Here is a 25,952-nt window from a genome sequence, read left to right on the forward strand (position 1 = left end):
GCTTTATTGTCTCATTTTGAATTATTGCATCTTCAGACTTTATGTCCTGTTGACCTAATTTTATTCTCTCCCCCCCAATATACAGTAGATTATCTAATTCGCACACTGCTTGGATCCACTTTTAATTGCACTTCTTATACCAATTTGGAGATGGAAAATCCAACTGAGCTATTTTTAATCATACCCATCCATGGAACCAAGAGAAAAATAATCTATCTATAAGTTCGGATATTTATATTTACTTATATGCCAACTTTGAAATCACTTTGCCATGGATGGATATGTTTAAAAATAATTCGATTAAATTGAGGACTCTGAAATTGGTATACAAAGTTCTATTACGAATAGGTATATATCGAAGCATGGACGCTTTTACTATTGGTATGAGCATGGGACATTTACTTGAAATACCCCAACTTCTGAGTTATATTTTTCGTGACTCCATGGGTGGATATCTCACTTCATTAACCACATTTTCTCATATCTCTCGTATGTATTGTTGCTGATTGTTAGCTATACAATCCACTTAAATACGAGATGCCAGCAGTAACTTTGAGAATTATTATCGGTTTATATTGTGACTACGTAGCACACGATCACTGACTCTCTCAAACATTAGATATTCATATAACGAATTTACTTTTACTTTAATATTTTGTACTTTTTATGGGAATGGTGTGTGCTGTGCTCGGCAGGAATACTTTTGCTCCTATTATGTGCTGTAATAGGCCATTGTTGCAAAGTTAGTGTTTGAGGAAGGTGATCACCGCGTGTTCTGAAACAGTGACTTTTACTGCGCAAACATGTCGTACCGAATCCTTATTGACAATGAAAAGGAATATTTTAGAGTGTATACAGTCTAAAAGTGAAATTAATATGTGCTTACTTGAGTAACTCTGATCTGGAACCTACATATGAACTTAGTCAACAAGAAATTATTGGACATCACAGTGATACTAATGAGGATAATGATAACAGTGGACTCAGTTTGCCTGTTGATAGTGACCATGATATTGATTACCGCATTATAAGAAAGATATTTACATACAGCAGGACGTCGATAATACAAACGTCAAAAATCCGAACGCGGTCCCTAGAAGCTTTTTACATTTTGTCTTAACGCTAGCGATAAACAAACAATAGTGTGTCCATCGACGTTGTGTGAAGTCAGTGTTTTTACAAAAGTTCATTCATATGTAATTGTTTGTCATACATATTTCTATTTTTATTTTCTCATAGGCCTGTAAGTTTTAAGTGTGGCTTACAAGATCAGTTTAATTTAGAGCAGGTTCTTCAAAAACATTAGATGTAAGTAGCCTTACGTACGGTGTTGTAATTATTGGATGTAATGAATAACCACTGTATGAATAGAAGAGCATACCGTACAGTATATGTAAGCCTAAATGGCATTTTCTTGATCATTTTCGTACATCCGAACAATTTGAAAATTCGAACTATCTGTGATCCCGATTAGTTCGGATTTTCGAAATTTTACTGTATTTTTAAAGTATGTCCAGCACGGAGCAGAGTATTCCTCTCCAGACGTTAGTCCGATACGCTACAAATAAGAATGGATAATGTAATTGAAGCTTTACTTATTTGTTTCTTTAAACTTTCACAGTAGTTACTTCAGTAAGGAGTGCATAAAGCTCTCGCTTCCATGCCCGCATAGAGATACCTGTTTTACACATACTGTACAACCTGATATCGTCTGCGGGTAATGTCACATCTGCCGGAATACTGTTAAACAATCGTGTGGAAGTCAGACAAGACAGAACATAGAACTTTTATCACCACTAACGTAATATGATATAAAGTGGAAGCGTTTATTACACTAGATTATTCATTGACAACTTCCATACCATTACAGTGCCATGACTTTTAATATACAAAAATGAGCCATCACAATTCACTATTTAATACCTGGAGATGTGCAAGTAATACAGCAACGAGAAGTACTTTGGTTGAGAGACCTTTGCCTCAATGAGAATAGAATTTCCATGCAGCTCCTTATGTAAAATCATTGTTAAATAAGTTCTGGTAGGGTTTCACGTCAAAGTTTGTTGAAAGTTTCCTTGAAGGAATATTAAAAAAAAAAAAAAAAAAAAAAAAAAAAAAAAAAAAAAAAAAACCTTGGTGGAAAGTGTCATTGGATTTCCTTACGTCCAGAGTCAATTTTAAATGTGATGTCCGAAAGTTGAGGCCACATTTAGACGTTAAGCCACATTGAGGCCACATTGTTCTCAAGAATGGAAAACTATCAATATGGGAACATATCACAATGTATACAAAGGAAATTGTAGTAATATGTAAAACACTTTATAATTATATCTTTTTGTGCAACTATGACTTTTTTATGATTATATGGAATCGTTGTTCCATCTTTAATTCTTTTCTTCTCCTCTTCTATCTTATTGTCCTCTATTCTCCATCCCCTGTTATTGAAATCATATCGTGTCTTGTCCTTCCATCTCATCTTTCGTCTTTCGCTCTTTCTTTTTCTTGTTATTTTCATCTTTCCAATAGGTGTCCACAAATCTCATTAAACGGCTTATCAGTCACCGATTTCTCTGAGATAAGAATTTCGGCTATTTTAGGAAATATTCCATCCCATCTTTCCTAAAATGGTGGCGAGAGAATTTCTGTGCTAGATTATTAAGCATCAGTACTACAAAATTTTGAACTCATGAAGTGAAGACATAAACATTCGATTTTCTTTAGTTGACGGTGTTGAAATATTAGATACAGACCGTAAGTAAATACCACAAATATAAGTGGAAACCTTTGTGGAGCTAGCCTCCCTTTTAACATTAATTAAAGAGCACTCCACCACGGTGGCTCAGTGGTAGAGCGCTCACCTCTGGTGCGTGCGGACCCTAGTTCAATCTCAGTTTCCGCCAAGTGAGTTTTGTGAACAATCACCATGTCCGGGGTTTTCTTGGGGTTCTCCCGTTTCCTCCCATTTTAGTCATTCAGCCATTCTCATCTGTACTATCTTCTTTAGCCTCGGTGCATAATCCTAGAACATTATAAGCAATGAAGAATAGGTAAACGTATTATATTCACAACCTATATAAACAACGCAACATACTTATGTAGTCAGAAGAAGCATATTTCAAAGTTATATAAATTCAAGTTTAAGATCATAGTAGCATAGAACAATTACAGTTGAACATATTAATAAAGGATTTTGGGTGTATCATATCAACTTACATTATAAGAAGCTCATTTGCTGCGTTTGAAATTGATTAAGTATAAGCGGGTACAAGGGAGTAAGTTCCCCCAAATTTCGAAGTTTTCTCAATAATTAATATAATATAATATTTAATTAATTAGTTAATATAATAAAAGAACAAATTTTCTCAATACCTTCCACCAAAATTGTTTTACTTTGCTACAGTATGACGTATATTTTCCCTGGAGCTTTCCAAAAGTCCCTACTGCGCGGTATTAAAGTCAGTCAAGAATGAAATGACCAATTTACTATATAACAATATCTCACACGATAATTTTAAAAAATGAATAATAAAGATAAAGTAAAAAAATAAGTTTTGTAACATCTTACATTACGTATTTTTTAATAACCAGGAAAAGAGAGAGCTAACACACATAAGGCAATTAGAATCACATGACATGTTCAGCATGCTCACCGTTCTGTTCTATGCATATCCTTAACCATTAGACCCTGTGTTTGTGCATTATGCGAAGCGTAGTTGGTGATACTTGTTCGCAGGACGTAGTGATTCTCCTTTTCAAGAAGTCAATGTCATTAATTTTACACTGGTAGACAATAGCTTTAAAATACCCCCAAAGATAGAAATCCAACGGAGTTAGGTCGGGGGTCTTGCTGGCCACTTAACTGGTCCATGCTGACCTATCCAGCAACCGCGAAAGTGTTCATTGAGCCATCGATTACATTACGACCATAACTCGGCAGTGCCCATATTGTTGCCAATATTGATGAAATACCCCTTCTTCGTTCAACAAAAGTGGTATAACAGTGTTTTCAAGCATATCTCCATATTGTGCAGCACCCGAGATCCCATCGATGAAAACAGGTCCAATATGTTTTTCGCCTCATATTCCACACCAGTATTACCTCACCTGCACCTTGCATCTTTGATGCATCTATCTAATTAAGATTTGCATTATCCCAGTACCGAACATTTTGCCCAGTACCAAGAAATCTTACAGTATAGCTTTAAAAAAATCTGCAACGGTTTTGAAGTTGTGAATGGATTTAGGATAGATTATGTTATAATTTAGACTTAAATTTTGTTATGTGTGGAACATTATATAGACGGGAAGGAACTGTCTCTTTACTTTTTTCTTGTAGGTAGGACAGGATGTTAACTCGAGAGGAAAGAATCGAAATTATCCTTTTGGCTGGAGGATGCAGTTCAGCAATAACAGCCGTCTTCAAAGAGCGACATCCTAATCCGGTGACAGACAGTGCTGTACGACAACTAATCCGCAAATTCAGGGCAACGGGAAATGTTAATGATTTACCTCTATCAGGACGACCACGAAATGCAACTGATCCAGGCACATCAACAGCTGTGTTGGGTGTAGTGGTGAAAAGTCCTAAAAAGAGTGTGCAACGTCTATTATGTGAACAGAATGTTAGTGTTCAAAATGTTCAAAGAATATTAAAACGGGAAAAGTAGCACCCTTTAAAATTATAGTTGAAACAAAAATTGTCAGAGGATGATTTTGATAGACCAATGGAGTTTTGTGAGTAGGCGTTGGCCAAGATTGCTAGTGACCCAGTGTTTCCTCACAACAGTGTTTTTAGTGACGAGACAAATATCTATGTAATAGGTGAGATTAACAACCAAATTGTCCAGTACTGGGCTAGTACAAAACTTAATTGGATAGATGCATCAATGGTGCAAGGTGCAGGTAACTTAAGGTAATGATATGGTGTGGAATATGGGGTGAAAAACTTATTGAACCTGTTTTCATATGGGACCTCGGATGCTGCACAATATGGAGATATGTTTGAAAACACTGTTATACCACTTTTATTGAACGAGGAAAGGGGATTTCATCAATATTGGCAACAAGATAGGGCACCGCCTCATAATGGTCATAATGTAATCGATGTCTCAATGAACACTTTCCCGATTGCTGGATAGGTCAACATGGACCAGTTGAGTGGCCAGCAAGATCCCCCAAAATAAATCCATTGGATTTCTATCTTTGGAGGCATTTTAAAGCTATTGTCTACCAGTGTAAAATTAATGACATTGGCTACCTGAAAAGGAGAATCACTACGGCCAGTGAACAAATATCAGCAACTATGCTATTTTTATCTGGGTATTGTTCATTTGACACTTTCATCAGACATTTTCCAATATGGAGGCGAAAGTCACGTGGGATTTCAGGGGACTTTTAGTACATCTATAGCGATGCGCATGAGTTGAGTCGAGACAGGATTTTCCTGACAAAATTCGAGTCGAGACACGGCTCTTCCAATAGAGAAATATACATTTTTCGAGTCGAGACATCACTTTTACAGCACATTTTCGAGACGAGACAGCCACAAATCTTGTCTCGTGCGCATCCCTATACATCTGTACCAGTTTTAAGCTTGTTACTAATTTGTTCCTTTCTTCCTTAAAATTTGAGCTTCGCTTACTGCAATAAATCATACATTTTCTGAATTGTTGTTCCTTTTTTGGTCTCCTGCTTCTTCCTCCTGTGTTTAGTCAATTAGAGACTGACCTATAAACATTTGAAAGTAACTAATTGAAATCTGCGATTTCTCTTTTTTTTTAAAAAAAAAAAAAAAAAAAAAACGCCACCACCGTCATTATCTTGCAGAATGGACTCGGTGACCAAAAGGATAAAAAAAAAAAATTTATTGTTAAATGTCAAGTCTCAATTCATGCACTGAAAAAAAAAGGACTAGGATTTCCGTGTGGATACATCGTATTTACGCGGGTGGGCTCCTTAAGTAATGTAATTTCATGTATAAAAGTACAGCAGGTGGGAACACCATGCTAAGTCTGGAGTTCGGCGTCGAACTAGACTCGCTGTGATTGGATAATTTTATTCACATGATTGATTTCGTGTTAAAAACTATTACTCTCGTAAGGTAGGGAGTCCCAGATTTAGAAAGAACCAAGAGGGGACACTAGTGGGAAGGTAGTAACAACCTTATATACCTATGTTACCACGGTCGGAATGGGTATGGCGTTAATTCTAGATTTGAAATGGTGGTCCCACAATACAAAATTTTCTCTGGACGGTGGTGTAGATCGTACTACTGATGAAACAACATTACTTAATGTGGTGACGTGCGTAACCTGATAAAAACAGCATTTACATGCCGACTGGATTATGCATTTTTCTCCGTGTGTACATTACGATCGACAGCCACATTATTTATGTTACTCACGAAGTTAAAAGAGGAACAAATCATACATTTTTAATTTTTATTCCGAAGTCGCATGAAGTATACTCGCAGGATAATCTAATCTGCTGGCTGCCATTTAGCCATCATTCTTTTTAGAACATTATTTTCTATAGCTTATGAGCAAAGAAAACGCCATGACGGAAAAAATGTAAAATACTTTTCTATAGATTTCTTGCTTGAGCCAGATACTAGTTTTTAAAAAGTTAATATTTTCCCAGAAAACTTAAGAATTAAAATTAAAGTCTCTGACACGTATTTAATAATCACAAACAATTCATAAGCATCAAGCAAATCACTTATTAATGGTAACTTCTTAATGACTCTTGGTAATGATATTAGGCAAATGAGCAAAATATATAAAATCCAAAATTGGAAAAAGACAATCGTACATTTAAAGTTTTATGAATCATTTTCAGTGATTTATTTCTCATTTGTGTCTGAGCAACATGTATAAATATCACACCTCAAACTTATGAACTAATCTCAATTTTTGTAAGTGGAGACTGAAGAAAACAACCGCCAACAACACGATATTCCTAATCAGTGTCATTTATTGGTGGGCATAAAAACAAGTTTTTCGGTTTCTAGAAAACCATAACCGTTTTTGGAAAACTTTCAAAAACGGATGTTTGAAAACCAGTTTAGTTTTCTATAAAACCTATTCGGCTATTCGGTTTCGGTAAAAAACAAATCGATGTTGAAGAAAATTGAAATGTCAATTTTTCCGTTTCTCTACAAACTGGTTCCTGGTTATCATTACATACAGTTGCTTTTGGCAATTCCTAATATCATACAGAGGATCATGATTTTACGGTTACGACCCTGAAACCAAGGTAATGTCCCAACGCAAGTCATCTAGACCTCCCTGATTCAGAAAGGCCAGACACTTACGATCACGGGTAGAAGTGCTAATGATTGTGATTTCTGATGTGCTTGGGATTGTGTATCACGAATGTATTGGATGTGGCCAAACTGTCAATAAGGAGGTCTACACAGCTGTGCTATAATTGTTAAGCGATTCCGTTTGTCGTAAGCGTTCGAACAAAGGTATCTGGACAGTGGCATTCGCATCATTACAATACTCCATGTCATACTTTAGGATTGACGTCCATCTTCTTGGCCAAAACAACAAATTCCTGTGGTACACCTTGCCCTTTATTTTCCGAATTTAGTGTTATGTTACTTTTTCTTGTTTGTTATACAGAAATCAATCCTAAAAGGGAAATTATTTCATACTATCCAGCACGGTCCAGGATAATACGACGAAGAAACTCCGGCAGATCCCATAACATGCATTCCAGCGATGGCAATAGGCAGCAAGATGATTCTTTAAAGGGGACAAATTTTATGCCTATTTTTCTCACAACTTTATGGGTTGATTCCCTGTGCTGTAAGCGCTCCATATAATAAACATAAGCTTCAGCAATTATTATAACAGAAAGCAATGGATATATGAAGCCAAGCACTGTATTTTTTGTTTCTGATTTTTTTCTTAAATAACATCGATCGTTTTCGATCATTTTTACTAGGGATGGGCACGAGTCGAGCTGAAACTCGACTCGACTCGAATTCGAGTCGAGTTTCGAGCCGTGTAAAAGGTAGTTTTCTCGAGTCCACTTTCGAGCCGAGTTACTGTTTCTGAGATCGAGTTTCGAGTCGAGTCGAGTTTGATACATGGCTCGCTCGTTTTAGCTCGATTTGAAATCATGGCCTGATTAAACTGGAAAGCGAAAACCATGAGAAATGTAAGCCGTACTGTGGAATACTTTTAGTGTTGCTCACGAGAGGGGACACTGCTTGTATGTCATCTCGTCTCGACGACGAGACCACAATAGATTTTTTTTAAATAAAAGGACAGCCTCAAATGTCGTGAGCACCAATATATGTATATACTGTAGTTTTTACCATCAAGGATGAGACCTGCACGGTCGTATTTCTGAACCTAAGCAGAAGCTCAACCCAGGTAGTGATATCAACGGGCTCGGCTGGGTTCAACTGAGCAAACAGCTCGAGCCGGATCGGTTGGGATGAGCCATCGGCTCAGCTCAATTGAGCCGATGGCCTGAGCCGACTCGTTCGGGATGAGCCACCGAATCGTTTCGGTTGGGCTCAGGTGAGCCATCGGTTTTTGCCGTCTTGGTTAGGTGAGGTGTTGATTCGACTCATTTCTCGGTTCGGATCGATAGTACATGAGCTGTGAGCCGAGCCACTCGATCCGTTGACAACCCTAAACCCGGGCGGAGCACCGCGGTGATTCAGATAACTGCTAACTCCAGAACAGAAAAATAACAGAGTTGCCGGGGTATTCTAAGATTGATATAGGCCTATACATGATGTGTCTCATGTAACCCCTCTTTAATCAAATTGATGTGGGTATCAATTTATCTCCTGGTATACACCTTTATGCTATAGCCGTGTTGAAGCAGCTCTCACGTTATGACTACTCGTAATTAATTAATTAATACGCAAAATTTACCATATTTTCCAATATTTTATCATATATATATATATATATATATCTCGAATAACCCCTCCAACCATAATTATCAACATTAAATCTCCTTGTCTTTATACTGTATATGTGACTGTATAGCTGTGTTGAAATGGCTCCCATTATGAATGATTAATAAAAGGGATAATTCAAAATTGATCACTTTTCTTAATATCTTATCATAGGCTATATGGAGAAATTACTAATTTTTCAGTATTAACATATTGCTTTATTAGTCTGTTTTTCTGTTAGTATCATCATTATAAAGAATTCTAGTGACAAAAGAAATCATACTTAACTTTAAATTATCTTCATAATACTCTTTCGTTATATTCCTATATTGTCTTTAGCTTTATAATTTTCCTATGGTATTTTTAAATTCCTCATATTTAGAATTTCTTGCGAGAATAATCGTCATCTAGTTTCTACATATTATTATTATTATTATTATTATTATTATTATTATTATTATTATTATTATTATTATTATTATTATTACCAATATTATAAAAAGCCTATTCCGGATAACAATGTTGTTATTTGTATAATATGGGCAGCTCGCGGAAACATAATTGTATGCCACATTTTCTGACTTTCGAGTAAGTATGAAAAGAAAGTTCATCATTCCTATGCAATTCGATACAATGACACATACCAAACAAGTTTCCCTTGTGGTTTAATACCAATCCAGTCCACCTAATAACTTAATTTTACCAGAAGTGACAATTATCATGATCTTCGCTAAATCCTCTCATATCATGGTAAAAACGAAATGAAATCTTTAAGTTTTATGTCCCACAGTTTTGCCGGTTAGGCTGAAGAAGACGGTGATGATGAGAGATGAGTGAAATGGTGGAATGAAGAAAGTGGGAGGAAATGGGAGAATCCCGAGAAAACCCACGAGCACGGTGTTTGTCCACCACAAAGTCCACACGGCGCGAGCTGGGATCGAACCAGGGACCCCAAGCACCGGAGGTGAACGCTCTACTACTGAGTTACCGCGCCCCCCACATATCATGGTAAATAAAGTGCTGACTTCGCTTCTTCATATTTTGTATGGCCGGAAATTCTCTTTTATCTTATTCATTGGAGGCAAACGTTCTTACAGATTTAGACTGGACTGTAACTGAACACGTGTGGTTTATTGTTCAACAGCCCTGCAACTCTGCAAGTAAACAAGTTACCACCAAACGGAATCTGTAATCAGAGGTCCATCCCTACAGAGGTTCAGATTTTTCTTTACTGAATAGTTTTAACCTCTTTCCTTTTTTATAGTAGGCAATAAAAATAGGAGAAGAACAATATTACTTTTCTGCGGCAGTGTGTCATTTATTTGAGCAAAGCTATGGTAGTCAAAATTTGCAGACACTCCTCAAATAACAGGAAGAATCCCACAGCTATTTACAAAGGCAATCGGAAAAACAAGTTCATTTATCTGCTTTCACGAAATATTTACGTGTGACACTTTGCGTGCTGAAATTAATAATAATAATAATAATAATAATAATAATAATAATAATAATAATAATAATAATAGAGAATATCTACAATATATTATCATTATTTATACTTTATCTTATTTCTGACAGCAGTGTTACATATATAATTTTGTCTTCTTGAATCACAAGCCACTGTTGTGCTTATCCGATTCAAATCTCTCCTCCATATCGTTCTGCTTATTTACTCAGTAAAGTACTACTAGACTAATATTCATTCAAAACAATTCTTTGATCCAATACTTGATCCAATTTTTTGTTGTATATACCCACATTCATGTCCAGTTCCATCTAAAGAAACTAGTGTAAAAAAAAAAAAAAAACAAATATTCCCGAGCGTTATAGTAGTATATGATTGAATTCCGGATATATGAAGGCTCATAAATATGCAAATTACATATGGGCCGTTAAAATTAGTGCATTATGCATTGGGCCGCGGAGAACTTCGCATTTGAATCAATTTTACACGAATACCGAGAGAACACTTCGCGAATGTAGCATAGATTGTGTCTTAAAGTTACTCATATACAGACCACGACAATAGTCTAGGAGACAAAGTTTGTGTCTGTCTCGTATCGAAAAAGTATCGTAAAAGTGGTGATCTCTTAGGAACTGTATATGTACTGTACCTGGAAACGTATGACTTCATGCCCACCATCAGCCATCTTTTGCAGAATTAAGTGAACAGAGATATATTTATTTATTTATTACTAAGCTACCAGATACAATCTCAGAGGCCATTTTACACTGGAGCCCTCAAATCAACAACAATAACAACATTGGGAAAGGAAGTGGAAGGATGGCGACCAGGGTCTGTATTTTAAGATACCATCTCAACATTGACCTGGTGTAACTGAGGAAAATCCTGGAAAACCTCAGTCAGGATACTGAACTCTGGATTAGAGCATGGGACCTTCCGATTGCGAAGCAAAAACGCTGTAATAATAATAAATCTTTGAGTTTTATGTCCCACTCTTATGTCGGCTAGGCTAAAGGAGATGGGAATGATGAGAAATGAATGAAATGGTGGAATGAAAAAAGTGGGAGGAAATGGGCGGGCCCCGAGAAAACCCATGCACACGGTATTCGTCCACCACAAGGTTCACTTTGCGGGAGTAGAGATGGAACCCGGGACCCCATGCACCAGAGGTGAACACTCTATCAATGAGCCACGGTGGTCCTTATAATAATAATAATAATAATAATAATAATAATAATAATAATAATAATAATAATAATAATAATAATAATAATAATATCATTGACAATATGATACTTGAAGAGAGTACTTGAACTATACACACGCTTAGGCTCGATTTGGCTCGTTTTGGCTAGACTCGACTCGCAACTCGAACCAAATTCGAGTCGAGTTGGAGGAAATTTTTCGAGCCGAGTTCTAGAGTCGAGTTCAAACATGTCTGTTTCGAGTCGAATCAAGTTTAAAAAAAAAAACTCGCTCGAATTCGCTCGTGCCCATCCCTAATTTTTACAAACCAACTCACTACCAATTTTCCATATATAGAAAGTACCCCTCCCCCACATAAAGGAGAATTTAAAAAAAAATGCTAGGACACATTCTGTTTATTTTCAATAAAGAGTTAATACACTGAACTTCAGCTCCGTAAGTTTAACGGCTTTCGAGATACTCATTTTTTTTTCGCAAAAATTTGGATCCTCACTACCTCCTTAGGATATTATGCATTATAATAAAAGCAATATAACATCCCAATTTGGATTAAGGCCAAACTATATACCGAAAGTAATTTCATTTGACTTTGCAATTTGACCGTGATGATCAGGCACACATAGTTACATTCAATTTTTTATATATTACAGTGATTCAAAAATGTATTTTTTCCAGTAGTTAGCTCTAAAAACTCACAGGTCTCGAAAGCCAAGTTGTAGTGTAAGTCCTATTGTTATTATTACTATTAAAAATATCAATATCCAAAAGTGCTTGCAGTTCTTTTTTCACTTGGTTAGATATACTCACCTCAGGTAAGTAGACAGAAACAAGTGGAAAAGGAAGGGAAATGAAGGTCTTGAAAGTAAAACGGAAGGTCTTGAGACAAATTTACCAGTCTTCAGAAGATACTGTCTACAATGCAGTGAGCAGAAAGGGTCGGTAGATCATACTGAGTCGGTGGGTCGCAGTGGGTGATGGGTCGTAGTGGGTCACGGTGGGTGGTGGGTCGCAGTGGGTCATGGTGGGTGGTGGGTCGCAGTGGGTCACGGTGGGTGGTGGGTCACAGTGGGTCACATGCTGTTGACCCACGACCCACTGACCCACTCAGAAAACTTGACCCACTGACCCACCGACCCACTGACCCACTCCATCTCTGACCTGCAGTTTAGGCTATAAGGAAAACCTTTGATGAAAGTTCAACTTCATAGGCCGAACAATATCAGAAATCTGATGGAAATGATCAAATGTTTTTATTATTATTATTATTTCTTTCCCACTTCTTAGATGTATTGCACAAAACCACTTAGGTATAGTCCCGGCAGAGTGCTGGAAATGAACTTTAATTTCCAACCTAGCTCGCGGGGAAAAAGACTAATTATTGCAGAATATTTCCTCAAAATCACACCTCTTTCCACTTATTATAAGTAATAGAACGTAGTGACGAAATTGATACTTGAATGACGAAAGAATCCAAATTCTGAGTAAAAAAGAACTAAAAAGAATATCGAAAGAAAAAAAATTTACTTTATCATTCAGTATCTTAAGTGTAAATAACAATAATTATAAATAACAATATTGTGCAGATTTACAATAGGTCGTCAAATTAATCTAAAAATGGGGTTAAATTGAAATACTTATTCCCAGGGCCGGATTAAAACTTTTGTGGCCCTGGAGCCGACTATTTCAAACGGGTCCTATGTTACGAATAATTCCAGCGCATAAATTTTCTCTGCTGCCTTCCACAGCCTTATAGACTTATCGAAACACCGAGAACTATGCTGTAATATTTTAATGTGCTCCAAGTTTACAATAATTAGTTTGTCAAACAGGAGGCTAGTGAACCGAAAGTGCAAAGTCAACAAAGTAATCAGCCGCAAAGTCCAGTTAGTTCGGATCAATTGCAATCGTTAGAGAAAAAGTTAGAATAATTAACTTTACAGATTAGTCAGCAGCAATCTGACCACAACAATACTAACCGTAGTAACAAAAACAGACAGAATTTTCAACGAAAAGTGAATAATTTTTATAGGCAAAATACAAAATAGAGGAAATGAAAATCACATTCAAAGAGGGAATTTTAGAAGTGGATTTCGTGGTAATTTTAGAAATTTTAGAGACCAGTCGAGAAATCAATTTTATTTTAGAGTAAATTTCCATAATTATCAGTTTCAAACACCTATGTATGGAAACAATTATCAGCAATTTCCGAATTAGGCACAAACACATCCCATTTCCTCTTTTTGTGTTCATGGTTTTCACACAGAAGAGGTGTTTGTTGCGTAAACAGTCTTTAAACGCGTAATATTTGTAAATGTGAGAAGTACATTTACAGACAATATTCCTTTTAGAAACAATGTTCAGGGGGGCACATTTATTATTCCTATTTATTATTACTGCTGGTACTATCCTATTTATTATTATATTATAGACTTATTATTTTGGTCTTCTTCGGGGGTACTCTCAGACCTCTGGGCGGGCAGTACCCCCTCAAAAACATGTCTGGAAGAAATACCGGTATTGTTTAGAGATAACACTGTATTAAGAAATAAAGGTCATGTTGTAAAATTCTACATTACTACACGAAATAGATCATAATGCCATTATTGATTGAAGATAAGAATGCTGATGCTGTATTAGATTTTGCTTCGCAGATATCAATAATTAGAGAAGATTTAGTTTCACATAAGGCTAAGATATCGAATATCGACACACGAATAGAAGGAATTACTCTGAATTCTCTTGTGATAAACAAGATAGCAATTGTACGTTTCAAAATTATTGGACCAAGACAAGTTGTTAGGGAATGACTTTTTAGTATTTCAGCGAGCCCAAATTGATTTGAATAGGAACGTTTTATTGTTAACGACATTTGGAAAACCTTCTAGATTTGATTGCTTGTAATAGAGGTCCAAAATAGCTCACTTCCTCACAAAATAAATATCGTGAAGACACTGGTGGGAGAAGACTTAACTCTAGCAAAACCGCGAGTCTAGTGAGCGGGAAAAAATTAGCATGGATCTGAAGCCTATAATATAATAAGTTGATTGCTATATTTTAGTATTAAAGAGAGAGATTGCGGTTCCCCTGAGCCTTAAGGCCCCGGAACCTGGGCTCCATTGGCTCCGCCCTTAATCCGCTCCTGCTTATTCCGTAAAATCAAAATAAATAAATAAAATAAAAAATAAATGAAAAAATAACTAAAGAAGTCGTTTCTTCCGGGAAAGAAAGCCGGTACTACGTATCGTCAGAAAAAAACGCAGGTTGCAAATAGTCTGGAAGTACAATTATGATTATAAAATGAACGTTTCCTCTGTAACGCAAAAAAGAATTTTGAAATAACGCGGACAACATCAGAAAAATTTCAGCTACTTTGATTTAAAGAAAAAAAGAATGTATCCAAACAACTAATTTCGTATTAGTGAAATATATATTATCATCAATGTTATTAATTTAAGAAAAAGTAGTATTTCTATTACCTGTACGTAATCAGCAGGAGAACTACGAACACACGAAATGAATAATGTAACACTTATGACAAAAATAGTAAAAATCCCCATGTCTTATCAATTGATGGCTAAATTTGCCACTAGTGCACGAGGAAGCAAAAGCAATCACTGATATTTGCGACCCGAATTCCTTCACGAGCGCTGACTGCTGGAGTCTTTATCTGGAACAACTTCTTTAGTAGCTCCAGGGGGATATTTCCGGTTGTTTATGTTGCCACAATGTAGGGCGGAGCAGCATGAAAGTAGCTGTCAACAAAACATCAAAACACGTGGTTAGGGAAAGGTCAAGTACAACATAAAACTACATCTATTCAGTGCTGCTTTCTGCAAGTATTTTTTTTAAATTTCTTTTTTATTCGTTTACAAGTCATTGTGCTTATTCTTAGAACAGTTATTAGCAGTAATATCTTTCTAGCAAAAAACTAAGTAAGACAGTGCACGTCCCAATATTACGCTGCTTCAAACTGATAAACACTGAGCTGTGAAAAGAAAAAAGTAGTTGTTTCGAGTATAGTTAAATAAATTAATTTTCTGTTTCATGATAGCTAATTCTTAGTTTGAGTGTTTTCGTCCCTGTGACGCAATGAGTAATGAAAAAAAAATACATCTTTTAGTTTAACCTCCCATGACAATGGTTAAGGAACAATGATTAAAGCAAGTGAATGATGATGGAAAAATTTGTGGAATGAGAAAGTTGAAAGAAACTGGAGTACTCTCAGAACACCTATGGACACGCTATTGCCCACTACAAACTTAATTGACCAGGGATCGAACCAGGGGCCCCACACAGGAAAAGTAGGCGCTCTACCGAGGTAATAAAGAATGATACCAAAGTTAAATGTAGGATCCGAACTCCGAGTACCTAGTGTAGTTTGCAAGTGTGTGGACCATCATGCAACAACAACTTTCACAGCATAGGCCCCCACCATCGCCTACAAGAGAGCTGAATTACAGGCCCTCGTCACTAGCCAAGCTTCATCCAATTATTAGTCTAACAGTACTCCATATTTGCTAAAATTAAATTAAACAATAATAATGATTTTTTAAAAAAGTCAGAACAAATCGCTGCAAGGTTTAGTCTGTCGTAAACTTACTTATTCTGGGATCAAGCTTATGACTCTTTTCAAAGTACCAGACGCATTGACCTATCGCGGCAGTGGGTTTGGCTAGAGTCGCCATCTTGGTATCAGAACATTGCCATACTCAGCACATCCAGTTGTGGTAGCATGAGAACTGTGATGCTCTTACTCTGCTTTCTGTGACATGTTACAATGTGTTCTGCAATAGAAAATCCCACCCCTTGTGAGATACGTTCTGTGATTAGGTTTTCGTTGAAAAAAAAAAAAAAAAAAGAAAAGAAAAGAAATTCATCGCCAACTGTGTGAAGTGTACAGATATGGAATAATGAGTGAAAGCCGAGTAAGGTAATTGTGCATTGACTTTAAAAATGGCCGTTCCAATGTTCACGATCAGGACCGCAGTGGTAGGCCTAGCTCTGTGTCTGATGAACTGGTGAGGTAAATGGTCAACAAAATTCTTGAAAATCGTTGTTTCACGATTACAGAACTTGCTGAACATTTTCCCCAAATATCACTGAGTTTAGTGAATGAAGTTCTAGTGGAACAGCTTGGTTACCACAAATTTTGTGCTAGGTGGATTCCGAAAATCCTAACGGAAGACCACAAAAAACAGAGAATAGCTTCATCATGACTTTCCTCGAAGATTGCACAAACAACTGGTACACGGTGATCGATCGTATCGTCACTGGGAACGAGACGGGTGAAGCATGTCAATTGTGAAACAAAGCACCAGTCGATGGAATGGGGACACGCACATTCTCCCAAGAAACCAAGACAGTGTTTGCAAACCCTGTCAGCAAGAAAGATTGTGAGGTTACTGTGTTCTAACACGCTCAGAGAGTGATTCCCGTTGATTTTCTTGAACGTGGCACAATAATTACCTCAGAGAGGTATTGTGAAACACTGAGAAAGTTAAGGCGCGCGATTCAAAACAAACGCCGGGGAAAACTTGCGCGAAGGTGTTGTTTGTTCACGACAACTCACGTCCATATACGCCTAAGCGTACCCGAGAGCTCTTGGATGGTTTTGGATGGGAGGTGTTTGATTACCCACCATACAGCCCGAATTTGGCGTCAACCATCTACCAGCAATGAAGACATGCCTCGCTACACGACGCTTTGATACTGGCGACGAACTGCATGCCGGGTGAGTTAAGCCAGTGATTGAAATCGCAAGCGGCAGATTTCTACCACGATGGTATTGAAAAACTTACGTGCCACGATTTGATGTCTTTCCATGGCGATTATGTGGAAAAATAGCTTAAGGGTGTACCTTTGAAATATATATACGGTAATGCAGTTTGTTTTGTTCATTCTGTTACCGTTTTTATTTCCAAACGTCTGTTACTTCCTGGACAGACCTCTTATTAAGCATTCTATCACTTAATCAAATAGAATTGCTTCTCCTCTGCATGTGTAGGAGCTACATTTTTAGAATTTCAAATATGAAGGAAATACCACCCGGCTTGCGGCTTTTCTCTTGCGACTTGGATTTCTTACAACAAGTAGTACCTAACCTGGAGGACCGCGCCTTCGAGAGAAGGCGTGAAGAGTAAATAAGGGTGATATAAGCTATTGACAGAGCAGATGTTCTAATAAAGAGATATTAAATTAAATACCGTAGAAACAAGAAACAACTATAGAGTAAGAATTATGGTTTCATTAAAAAAAAAAAGCTGGTAAAAAATAATAAATAACAATGGTAAGCATAAATGTTGCTGGAAATAAATATAAATTGATGAGAATATGGTGATTATTATTAGTACTATATTGAAGATTTGAGAATATAGTCATCATCATAGGTATTCTGCCTAAATTGGCAGGTCACTTGCCGCAGCTGAGAAGCTTCCATGCTCCACGGTCCTCCGCTAACTTCTTCGTCTTCGCGTATGATCTTTCTGTTTTAATATCATCCATTAATTGTAGTCTCATTCGCCCCCTCCCTCTCTTTCCCGCCACCATACCCTCTAGGACGTCCCTCATGATAGAATCTCTTCTTAGGCAATGTCCCAACCAGTTTCTCTTCCTCTTCCTAATAATATCTAAAAGTGTTCTTTTCTCACCCACCATTTCTAACACTCTCTCATTAGTTTTCCGCTCTACCCAACTAATTCTTTCCATTCTTCTCCCCACCCACATTTCGAAGGCTTCCAGTCGATTTTCGTCACCTTTACGTAATGACCACGTTTCCGACCCATACGTACAACACTCCACACGAAGCATTTTATGAGTCTTTTTCTCAACTCTTTATTCAAGGCCCCACAAAACAGACTTTTCTTCCTCCTAAAGGCTTCTTTCGCCATTCCTATCCTTGCTTTTATTTCACGTTCGCACTTCATGTCATTACTAAGAATACTACCCAGGTATCGAAAACTATTCACTTGTTCTATTTTCTCCCCTACTACGTTTATATTTGACACAGACCCCTTCGTTCCAATCACCATGGCTTTTGTCTTTCTAACATTTATTTTCATCTCATATTCTTCAAAACCCTTTCTCATTTTTTCTAACATTTTATTGATTTTCTTTTCAGATTCTGCAAGAAGCGCCATATCGTCTGCAAATCTTATGCATCTAATCATTCTACTTCCTACCGAAATGCCATCATCATCATGTAGGCTCTTTTTCACTATCTCTTCTAGATAGACATTAAATATTGTTGGCAAGAGGCAGCATCCTTGTCGAACTCCCCTTTCAATTGCACTCTCTTCCGTCAGTTCTTCCCCTATCCTAACACTTACTTGTTGGTTCATGTATAAGTTTCTTATGAGTCTTCTATCTTTCCATTCCAACCCTATCTTTGTTAGAACTCCCAACAACAATTCTCAATTCACGCGGTCAAAAGCCTTTTCTAGATCAATAAATACAACATACACCTCTTTCCCTTTTTCTATAAATCTTTCACCGATCGCCCTTAATAATCCAATAGCATCTCTTGTGCCCTTGCCTCTTCTGAACCCGAACTGCTCCTCCTCAACATCTTTATTTGTTCTTCCATATAACCTTCTACTCAGTATTCGAAGCAGAATTTTAGCTGCATGGGATATGCGACTAATAGTTCTATAATCCTCACATCTCTTTGGGTTCGATTTCTTAGCTATCGGTATCATGATCGTTTTCAGAAAGTCTTTTGGCCATTCTCCTGTTTCATATATTTCATTGCATAGTCGCAACAATTCTTTCTTTCCCTTGTCTCCTATATTTTTAAAGAATTCGATTGGTATGTTATCTATTCCGGTTGCCTTTCCATTCCTAATCTCGGATATAGCCTTTTCAAACTCATCCCGAAGAATACTAAATCCTTTATCATCCTCGCCTACTTCATTTTCTACTTCAATATTTAGGCTACACGGTCTATCCCTACTCTCATATAAGTCTTCAACGTATTCTTTCCACCTTCCTATGACCTCATTTCTTTCGCTGACTACCTTCCCATTCTTATTTTCTACTGCCATCATAATAACCCCTTGTTTCCTCCGAAATTCCATAGATTTCACCTCCTTGTACATTTCCTCATATTTCCCAACTCTTTCTAATTCTTCTATGTCCTCGCATTTTCTTTTGTAAAACTCTTACCTCGCTCTGTCTGTTTCTCTTCGTAATTCATTATTTAACTTTTTGTACATCTTTCTGCCCTCTTCTGTATCAACCTGTTTCCACATCTTCCTCTCCCTCATTTTCTGCAACATGTGCTCTGTAACCCATGGTTTTTTTTAGCAGTTTTGTGTTTGCGGTAACCTACTGCTTCTTCTGCAGCCTGCTGTAAGCGACGTTTAATATGTTCCCACCGTGCGTTACTACCTGTGACTATCCTTTCCTCGTTTGAACAGTTTTCTTCGAATTTTGGAACGAAAAGATTTCTTATTTCCTCGTTTTTCAACTTTTCAGTATTCAACACTTTATTACCTACTTTTCTTCTGCCTACATTTTTCAGTTGAATATCTACTTCGGCCAGCACAAGATTATGATCAGAGAAAATATCAGCCCCGGGAAGGGTCTTCGCATTCTTTAAGCTATTCCGATACCTGTCCTGAATCATAACATAGTGTATCTGATATCTTACGCCGTCTATGGTGATTTCCATGTATATCTTCTTCTCTTGTGCTGATTGAACCAAGTGTTCCCAATTACTAGTGAATTCTGTCTACAGAAATTCACCAGTCCCTCTCCCCTTTCCTTTCATTTCTTTTGCCTAAACCATATTTGCCTACGATACTACCTTCCTGTTTTTCTCCCACAACTGCATTGAAATCTCCCATTAGAATTATGCATGCACCCTTCTCCTCCCTATCTATAATTTCTTCTATTTTCTCATAATTTTCCTCTACTTCTTCATTTGCATGCGAAGTCGTCGGTGCATATGTCTGTATCACCATTAGATCCTTCGTTTTCCCTTTAAGTCTTAACATCATAACTCTATCATCAATAAATTCTACTTTCACTACCTTCTCCTTTAAGCGTTTTCCAAGAATTATTCCTACGCCATTATGCCCGCCCTTTTCATTACCTGAGTAAAACATTCTATATCCTTCGCTGTTCAATACCCCATTTCCTTCCCATCTAACTTCACAAACACCTACTAAATCTAAATTATTTTGATTAATTTCTTCTTTAAGATTTTCTAATTTTCCTATCTGTAACATAGTACGTACGTTCCATGTCCCTCGCCTATCGTAAACCTTTTGCTCTTCCTTGTCTTTCTTTCTCTGTCTGTCTTCCAGGGGCCGCGGTGGCTCAGTGGTAGAGCGTTCACCTCTGGTGCTTGGGGTCCCGGGTTCGATCCCAGCCCCCGCCAAGTGAACTTTGTGGTGGACAAACACCGTGTGCGTGGGTTTTCTCGGGGTTCTCCCGTTTCATCCCACTTCTTTCATTCCACCATTTCATTCATTACTCACCATCTCTTTTATCCTAACCGGCATAACCGTGGGACGTAAAACTCAAAGATTTCATTTCATTTTTTTCTGTCTGTCTTCCCCCCATTATTACTTTCTCGTCCAATAGTCCTTCCCAAGCCATCCCCCTCCCGGAGATCCGAATGGGGGATATTTTACCTCCGGAACTACATTTTGACCTGCGAAAGTCCATTGTTCATATGTTCTCTTTATGCTGCCAGCAAACTAGGGAAAATAGAGTGGTGGTTTCCCGTTGCCTTCCACCCCGCAGTATCCCAGCCGTTCAAGTCACTCTGACCACGCCTAGGACTAATGTCCAAGTTGCCGTACCAACCACTATGATTTCCGCCAACTTGGCTACTGGAGAACTGCTGCCTTCTCCCAGAACACTCTTTGTCTGGCTACTCCATTTAGACCAATTCGGCAGGGGTGGCCCTTCTGGTAGTGAACTACCACCGACACAGCTCTAAATTTCACTGTAGCACGCAATCCTCCCCACCCGACACATAAGTGTCTTCGTAAAGGTGATGTTTATCGGGGAGGGAGAATATAAAAATGAAATGAAATGAAATCTTTAAGCTTTACGTCCCACGGTTATGCCGGTTAGGCTAAAGGAGACGGTGATGATGAGTAATGAATGAAAATGGTGGAATGAAGAAAGTGGGAGGAAACGGGAGAACCCCGAGAAAACCCACGCACACGGTGTTTGTCCACCACAAAGTTCACTTGGCGGGGGCTGTGATCGAACCCGGGACCCCAGGCACCAGAGGTGAACGCTCTACCACTGAGCCACCGCGGCCCCGAGGGAGAATATAGTAATGCATTTGAAATTGCAGAAGGCTGTGTGATAAAACCCACGTATGACCAAGGAGCAGAAAAAATAGGACCGTGAAGTGTGCATGGTTTACGAAGCGGCGTACCAGATAAAACTGGGAACACTGCTTTAGACTTACTAACGAAAATTGCAACTGCAATCTGTACTCCTATGGAAATGAGTTTTTGCCCAGGGCTTTAGATTCACACGGTATAGAAGTTGTTGAAATTTGGTAACAGTGTTTTAAGAAACAGATGATACTTACCTAACTAATAGTGTGGTGACACTATCAGATAAGAATGAATAATCTTCGAAACTTTTAAATAGGAAATACTTTATTCTTCATAAAGATTTTTTTAGGATTAAAATGAATTTTAACGAGCAAGATATATCCCAATCGTATGACTTTAGGATGGAAAGTATAGATTTAATTGAGAGTGGAGATAAAGTTCTTATTACATTTTGAAGTATTACAGTGTTAACTAAATAAATAGACTTTTAAATTGTCGAAAACTCAAGTTATGATTGATAGATGATTACAGTTTGATATCTCTTTTCAGCAGTAACAAAGTAAAACTACATGAGACGAGAATCACTGCTTAGATACAAATCACCACCCTCTCTGCTTTCTTTCTTACCCGAAGTAAGGAGCGGATCTAGAAGGTAAAAACTGGGGAGGGCAGTGGCGGCGGTTGGACGTTAAAAGTGAGGGGGCAAGACATGATCTGAATATTTGTATATAAATGTTAGTTTTCCTGGTTGTTTCTAACATTTTGTTTGACGAAAGGTTGTATAACTAATAGGATACTATAGTTTCAGTTAAAATACCGTATATCGTATATAATAGTTTATTAAGTAAATTGAGAAGAACAACGCAAGTAGATACTAGCCCTTTGTACTCTTAAACATCGAAAGTGTAAGAAGAGATTTGATTCCTTGCTCATGAACATCTTAAAATTCTGTCTGGAAAATTGTGTGATCAGATTATTTAATAAATTTGCAAAACAAATAAATAGAAAGGATAATATTAATCATAGTAATGAATAATGATGCTTGTTTTGCAAAAGTTATATTGAAACTGAGGATTAATGAAAAACTTAATATTTCACACATGCTATTAAATGTGTGTTATTACTCTTAGAAAATGAAAGGCAGTAAATACTACAAGCATATGCTACGACATTTAAAGAAATATTTGCTTTTGCAACTTCTTGAAATATGTTCGTTGCCATTAGGTGCAGTTTTCACTTTCTTGGAACACATCAAAACACAACAATACTTAGAATCAATCCACACTTCAGTTATACAAAATAAACTTAAAACCTAGAATTATGTTCAATTTTTAAATTTTATTGTATATATACTCGTACATCCTTAAACACAACACTTCACTCGTATATTACACTACAAAACAATGGAAAAGGTAGAAGTTGTTTCTTATCACGCTCTTTTTAATCGATATTCCTTACTTTAGAAAGAAGAAAAGACATTTTAGGAACTGTCAATTTTTGTGCAATTAAAGAATAACTTGTGAAATAGGCCCTACTTTTTTGCATAATGTTCTTTCGATTAGCTTCAAAGCATCTCACTAACATATCGAGCCCTTGTAAGAAGAAATGAAAGTATGCTGAAATTGTGCTCCAATAGGTTATTTTTGGGGGTTATTTTCTGTGGCGATTACAACGCAATTACTGTAGCTTTCTTTACTCCACGGGAAGACAACCAATACGTATTCACGCAACAGCAAATATTATATGGCAGCATTTTTTTCCTATTAATCAGTAACACATACAAAATCGTTACATTTCCAAATGAAACTATATACATTAATTGGATACTTCAAAAAAGTGCGGGGGCAACTGCCCCCCTTTGCCGCCCCTAATCGCCGCCCATGGGGGAGGGCAACCAGAACCCAGACTATAATATACATATATATATATATATATATATATATATATATATATATATATATATATATATATATATATATATATATATATAATGAGTTTGCTACAAACTTTCAAAAATATATAAATAATAGCTTCAATTATTTTTGTCACCCCGAAAAAGACTGGGGAGGGCTAGGTCCTCCGGCCCCAGGCTATATCCGCCATTGTGGAAAGAAGCTTTGTGTTTCAATCGGACATCGAATTCTTGATCGAGAAGATACATTGAACTTTTGTTATTTCAGAAGTTTCTAGCGTTCCGTGCATTGTTATATTATACACAATATTGCTCTCGACGTGTCACAAGTGACCATGATGTGCAAACTGACATATTTTTCTTTGATAAGCAAAGATTTTGAAATCATCTGATTTCGATTGCTCAGGATTTTGCACAATTAATTGTAAATGAAAGCTTGCAGATTAGGAGGGTATTCACGGGGAACGTATATTTTCGACTTTGAAACACCCACTCAGTAGAAATTCCGGGTACGCGTCTGATTCAGATAAAATTTCAGACACAAATTATACTCTTACTACAAAGCGTGATTCAGAAATAGCGACCTCCAGTTGTTAAAATTGTAATGTAGCACTGCCACTAATGTGATATATTTAGTTTTAGGATTCAATTTACACACAAATTGTATGATTTTAGCCTCATGATCTCCAGGTTGTCTTGACTGCTTTCGATGTCACTGCTCATTAGTTGTTTGCTTACTTCATATACGTTATGTTTACTAGTTTCAGGAGCTATCAGTCACCTGTGAACGTAATTGGATTCTCATTCTATAATTTAAGACTCAATAAGACATAATAATTGTAACTACAGAAGTAAAGTACCACGTTTGTATTCGTTTAAAAGTGTTAAATACTTAAAATTGATTAATGAGGTAAAACTTACTCTTTCTTATCTAACTTTCTTAAGACAATTTCATGTCACTAAACATTCAGTAATAATAATTGAGAATCTAAATAATCTAATAATTGAGAAATCAATCAAATAAAACATACTGCTTATACATATAGACCAGCGTTTCCCAACCGGTGTGCCGCGGCACACTGGTGTGCCGTGAAGGGGCCGCTGGTGTGCCGCAAGGAATCGAAACCAAATTATTAATTTTATAGCAATCAAATTGTAAAACGTAGGGAAAATGCATATTTGTATTTCACATTACTATCAACCTCTACTATGAATCTACAGTTTTAAGTTTCATACCAGGTTAATGTTCTGTACATTTTTAATGTTGAAAAAAATTGTTATCATTGTTATGACCATTATTGCTTCTTTATTGTTGCAGACTATTTCGCAACCTGAAAATTTAAAATATCATTCAATTCTTTCGACAAATTAGCTACATTTGTGTTTTAAAAGTAAAAGAGATTTGTTTGTTCGTTCATTATTTAATGATCTTCCTTCTTAGTAAAAAGTTGGATAGTTTTTAAAAAGAAAGCGTATTTCTAAAAATTTGAGCCCAATATTTCATTGCAATTGTTTTATATTTTTAACTTAGAATGAAAAATAAGCATTATGATTTACCAAGGGGAAAAAATAGTGTTTGGGCTTTCTTCTCTGTGAGAAGGAGATCAATAATCACAGAAAAATTACCACTGTGTTTTATATTTACAAATAATACCTATAAGTGTGCCACGAGAATCCAAGTAACACCCGTAGTGTGCCGCAAGTTGAAAAAGGTTGGGAAACGCTGATATAGATTCGTGTGTGTGTGTGTGAAATGCCCGTTCTTCGGACGACGAGAATAGATTTATGTAAAGCCCCTTTCCTTCTTAGTTACGCATTTGAATGAAAGTGTAATGTTACAAACTGGTAAGATTATCTACTTTTGACATTAATTTTTGAAGTTTTTTTTTAACCCAATTAGCATTCATCCTTTAATCAAAGTGATATAATGAAACCTCAGCTGAAATAAATAGGAAATACATTCCAAAATTCATTTCAAATGGGTCAGCAGTTTTCCCACGATGCAATTAGAAAGAAGAGATAAGGTCAACTTCAATATTGCGAAATAAAATATAAAATTTTGAGCCTCTCATATTTCCCTTGGGCTACGCCTGCAAAGCATGTTAAAAACTTAGCTCGAGGTAAATACTTAATATATTTGAAAGT

At 36.9% G+C, this 25,952-nt stretch overlaps 1 protein-coding gene across 1 annotated transcript in view; it reads right to left on the minus strand.

Annotated features, from left to right (window-relative positions):
• LOC145684778 (trypsin-1-like) overlaps window positions 1-15,246 on the minus strand; it is a 59,687-nt gene extending 44,441 nt beyond the window's left edge. The window contains exon 1 of the mRNA XM_081757150.1: window positions 15,071-15,246. Within this exon, the coding sequence (XP_081613276.1) occupies window positions 15,071-15,151 (81 nt within the window). The 5' untranslated portion in view covers window positions 15,152-15,246. The remainder of the gene's footprint in view (window positions 1-15,070) is intronic.
• Window positions 15,247-25,952: the final 10,706 nt, after the last annotated feature.

Source organism: Thermobia domestica, chromosome 5 (assembly GCF_964235325.1).
Source record: "Thermobia domestica chromosome 5, izTheDome1.hap1.1, whole genome shotgun sequence".
NCBI lineage: Eukaryota > Metazoa > Arthropoda > Insecta > Zygentoma > Lepismatidae > Thermobia > Thermobia domestica.